At 32.7% G+C, this 5,163-nt stretch overlaps 1 protein-coding gene across 5 annotated transcripts in view; it reads left to right on the top strand.

The window, feature by feature from the left end:
• The window catches only part of LOC106883557 (glucose transporter type 1), a 43,281-nt gene extending 38,617 nt beyond the window's left edge, over positions 1-4,664 (top strand). For all 5 annotated transcript variants that reach the window (XM_014934608.2, XM_014934605.2, XM_052972858.1 and 2 more), the window contains one exon: positions 641-4,664. In XM_014934608.2, the coding sequence (XP_014790094.1) occupies positions 641-847 (207 nt within the window). In that variant the 3' untranslated portion in view covers positions 848-4,664. The remainder of the gene's footprint in view (positions 1-640) is intronic.
• The last annotated feature ends 499 nt before the right edge of the window (positions 4,665-5,163 follow it).

Genomic DNA, 5,163 nt, shown 5'->3' with positions numbered 1-5,163 from the left:
TTATTGGGCACTTGTGCCCATGACATGTGTAAGGATTTTCGAGCGAGATCATTGCCAGTGCTCCTCGACTGGCTCTTGTGCGGGTGGCACATAAAATACACCATTTTGAGCATGGCCATTGCCAGTACCGCCTGACTGGCCTTCGTGCCAGTGGCACGTAAAAGCACCCACTACACTCTTGGAGTGGTTGGCGTTTGGAAGAGCATCCAGCTGTAGAAACTCTGCCAAATCAGATTGGAGCCTGGTGCAGCCATGTGGTTCGCTAGTCCTCAGTCAAATCGTCCAACCCATGCTAGCATGGAAAGCGGACGTTAAACGATGATGATGATGAGTGAGGGAGCAGACTCATTTTTGCCAGCTGAGTGGACTAGAGCAACATGAAATAAAGTGTCTGGCCTCAAGGACACAATGCACCACCAGGAATTGAACTCACAGCTTTACATCTGTGAGTTGATTACCCTAACCACTAAGCCATACACCTTCACATAGCCAGTGTGTATATACTTTAAACAATTCTCATGATTCTTCCATGATGTAAATGATTGAATTTCAACACACGTCCTCACATTCACTCAAATTTCATTCATTTTTGTACTGTGCTGGTATTACTACTTTAATATTTATCTGTTTATGATTTCAGAAAGGACTGAAGCACCTATCCTTCTTACCGTTTACCATTCTGCTTCTGCTGTTTTGGATTTTCACCTACATGTTTCTGCCAGAGACAAAAGACAAGACGTTTCAACAGATTTCAGAAATCTTCTCACAGAAGACATTGAACAGTCAATCGAAATCAGATGGTGTTGCTAAAGAAAATAGTCACTTGGTTGGGTTCCGAAATATGTGAGAGCTTTTGATATACACTCAGGCTCACAAATGGGTATATACATACATATATATATATATATATATATGCAAATCTGTGCTTAAAATACACTCAATGTCAAATAGTACTTTCATATATGTGCATGTCAGCACACGTACATGATTATGTATGATTTCTCGCATATACAAGTGCTCAGACACACACACGTATATATATATATATATATATATATATATATATATACATACACATATTTAGTATATGCTTATGATTGCATATATATAAATGCTTACATGTGTGTATGTATTTACATGTACACACATGCATGCATATCTATAAACGCAGACACATATTAAAATATATATATGAAAATTTATATATTTATATATAAAAACATTTATATATACACACATATATAAACATTTAAACACACACACACACATATACAAACATTAATATAAATAAGTAAACATTGATATATATATATATATATACACATTTATATATATATTTATATATATGTATATAAACATATATACATATACAAATATGTGTGTGTGTGTGTGTGTATATAATCAGTGTGTGTATGTATGTATTTTATATTCAGATGTTTCTCTTCTACTTATTAAAAATGATTAAGTTATTATTAATTGGGGAATTCAGTTCTCTGTATATTTTTGTTATTCTGAGTTTTATTTTGCTAAGGTTAAATCTGCTTAAAGCAAATTGCAACTGATGTTCCCATTTTTTTAATTCCTAAGCTGGGAAATATGACTTGAAATCTGTTATATCTACTTACACAATGTAAAAGTTCGATTAAAAAAAAAAAAAGCAAAACATTGACTATCTACATTAATGAGAGAAAGAATTCAACAAGGGCGGTCCAAGGTTCATCCATATTTTTGAACAGTGCCACCGAATATTCTGATATATATATTGAGAAAATGTTTGCATGTACAATGAATACTTACAAAAGAAAGTTTTTGATTTAATTGGAGTGTAAATCATTATGGTAGAAGTTCATCTGACAATCAATTGCTGAGTATTTTGAAATACAGCAAATTTGAACTCAAAACATGAGTATATATATTTTCTGTTATTCAGAAGTTACTGAGTGACTCAAGGGCAAAGTGTTTCATGCATTGATCCTTGAGTCACTCAGTAACTTTTGCTGATTAGTAATAATAAAAAATATGTATTTGTGTGTGTGTGTGTGTGTGTGTGTGTATGTGTGTATGTATGTGTGTATGTGTGTATGTATGTATGTATGTATGTATGCATGTATGTGTAGGTGTGTGTATTTGTTCATTTGTTTAACATCCATTTTTCTATGCTAGCATGGATTTAGAGTTTTGCCTCAAGTTAACATTTGTCTTCCAAAAAAAAAAAAAAAAAAAAATTATAGCTCACCCAGTGAGGGTTTCAATGGATAGTTTTCCAGTTGTCTTATATGTTCTATAAAGAACTGGCTGTTGTTTCTGATGTGGTTTTTAAGATTTCAATGAATCAAGTTAACTGTCACATTAAAATATCAATTACGCAACACCTCTATGGGGGATTAATTGATACGGCATCACCAATTAACTTTAAGTAGTTTTGATATTGTCTGCTCTTTCAACTCTCTCAATACTTTTGTTGCTAGACTATCTCATGTATTAACAATGCTGCATTCCTAGTTACATGTATGCCTTATCAGATTGTAAGGAATACTTCTTTGTTCAACTGTCAGCAGTGGTTTATACCAAAGATATCAAGACCAGTGGTTCGGTTGCTTAGTTCTTTGGATGTCTTCAACTCTTGACATGAAACTGTCTTTTTTGTTACATATATGACCACTAACATCCTTTGTATTTTGTCTAGTGTATGTGTGACATATAAAGTTGTGCATTCCAGAGCTGTTTTGACCATGTGATCATGCATTAAATCTATATTAATTGAAATTTGCAGGATTTTATCCACAAATTTCTTTGTATATTTTTACAAAATTAAATATGTATTTTTTATTACATTATATATGATGCGTTATGGGGTTTTTGCATTTACAGTTATAGTTTTAAGCGTGATCTGTTTCTATGCCCACTCTTTTTGATATAAAATTCCCTTTTCTTTTTTTCAACACATTTTGTATATTTTATTTATATCGGTCCTTATAAGATATATTTTTAACTAATTAAAATAGAGATAAATTCACATATTAATGAAAAGAATAAAGTTTAATTGGAAAGAATTAATCTTGTTTAAACAAAATAATTAAAATGTTAATGATCAATTATTTGGTTAACAATTAATTAAATTAGTAAATCGTTTATTGTTATTAATGCATAGAATGCTAATGGCCAGGCATAATTGTGTGTGAATGGTGATATTGTTTCACTTCAAGCTAATACACTAACACTGAAAATGAAGTTACACACATACACACAATGCATATATATGCACATATATACAACACATGCACATGCACACATATTCATGCTTGCTTGCATGTACCCATTCATTTTACTGAATGGAGAGCTTCATTCCAAATGCCAGTAAACTCAGAATAACAAATTGAGCTTTACCGTTGTATAGAGAAATAAACTCTATGTATTGATTATTTTTTTCTCTCTAACATTAACACCAAATTGTGTGCATTTAAAGAAAAAAGGTAAAGTGCAGGAGTAGGAGCAGATTTTACATCTATGTCTATATACTATATGGGTAAGGGTATTATATTTTTATTTCTTGTACATAAAGAGTCTCGTGTTGGTTCATAGTATTGAGTTAAAAATCATGTTGCAGATCACAGATCTCGAAGGAGACTAGGCTGCATTATATAGCAAGAGAAAAGCAAAACAGACAAATGCCTATCACTTATATTGTGTTACCCAAAGTTTATGAATAGGTATTATGGAATGGTTCCACTACAGTAAGCACTGGGCTACTTCATAATTGTCAAGTGTTTTTGTCAAATATAAAATATTGGTGCACTCAGAGATGTACATGAAGATAATTAGATATATATTTGACATTTCTTGTTATCAAGAGAAATATATGTATATATACATATATATATTTGAAAAATGAATAGAAACGGCTTTAACAGGATTGTTGCTCGTTCTGGCTTCTTGGTGTTGAATGGATAAAAGGTAAATGTTGTTCGAGATTGGATGAGGATCTGCTTAGCCATCTCAGAAAAAAAAAAAAAATACTGCAAAATTAAACGCAAGCCTTTCCATGAAATAATGATTATATTTCCTCTAAAGCTAAGCAAATGTAGGTTTTGACTTAGTCTTAATGGCTTAGAGGAAGGGAAGAAGGGTAATGCTTATGAAATATTTTCAGGAGCTTCTTAAACTGCAAGGAAGTTATTATCACAGCAGCAACTTGGTCCAAGTGCTTCGAAGACAACAGGCTCTAACAAAGGGACCTAAGAGCCAGTTGCAGGTGTTAAAATGAATTTAGCATATCTTCTGGTCCGAGGTTTTGGAAGACAACAGGCTCTATTGAAGGGGTTTGTTAAAAAAATGAATTGCAGTCTAAAACCAACTTGCTAGTAGAAAATTAGTATATTTTCTGGTCTAAGGTTTTGAAAGACAAAGGGGGTCTAACAAAGAAACTTAAGGATCAGCTGGGTTTTGTTAAAACGAATTACAGACTAAGACCAGTGTGTTAGTAGAAACTTAGCATATTTCATGGTCTGAATTTTTTGCTTTCTTGCTTAAAATAAACGGATAAGTTTGTAAATTTAAACTTCTCATTCCCTTTGTCTGCATACAACAAAAACGCTTTACTACAAAATATATCAGTATAAATTATGTGAATTATTTATATGTACTGAATAAACTGATATGTAATATATTATTGTTCCTTTTTTTCCTTCTTCATTGAATCATCATTGTATTCATGAATGCACCACTAAGTCCCTTCTCTTTGTTTTCTTTTAATCCTGATTGATGCTTACAAAAGGTTTTCCATACATACATATATACATACACACACGTGCGTACACATATATGAGGGGGTGCTGGAAAGTTCCTGGCTTTAAGAGAAGATTTAGCTGCTATTTCTAGCATGTCAAGCGACTACGTTGAGGCAACAACTGTATTAAGTATGACGTCACTGTTTTTCATCTTAGACCTCCGTTAACGGCTCATAATTTGTGCTCGGATGACTCTTCAAGGGAAGTCATTCTCAAGTGAAAACAAAAGAAAAAAAAATCCATATAAAAGTGTCTAAGAGTTACCTCCCCTACATCGTACTCGAACTTCATTATTCCATTCTTTTATACTTATTATTTGTTTCAGTTATTTGACTGCGGCCATGCTGGAGCACCGCCTTTAGTCGAACAGATCCCC

The sequence above is a fragment of the Octopus bimaculoides genome, chromosome 14, assembly GCF_001194135.2.
Source record: "Octopus bimaculoides isolate UCB-OBI-ISO-001 chromosome 14, ASM119413v2, whole genome shotgun sequence".
Classification (NCBI taxonomy): domain Eukaryota; kingdom Metazoa; phylum Mollusca; class Cephalopoda; order Octopoda; family Octopodidae; genus Octopus; species Octopus bimaculoides.
This window is presented reverse-complemented; position numbering and strand designations above follow the sequence as displayed.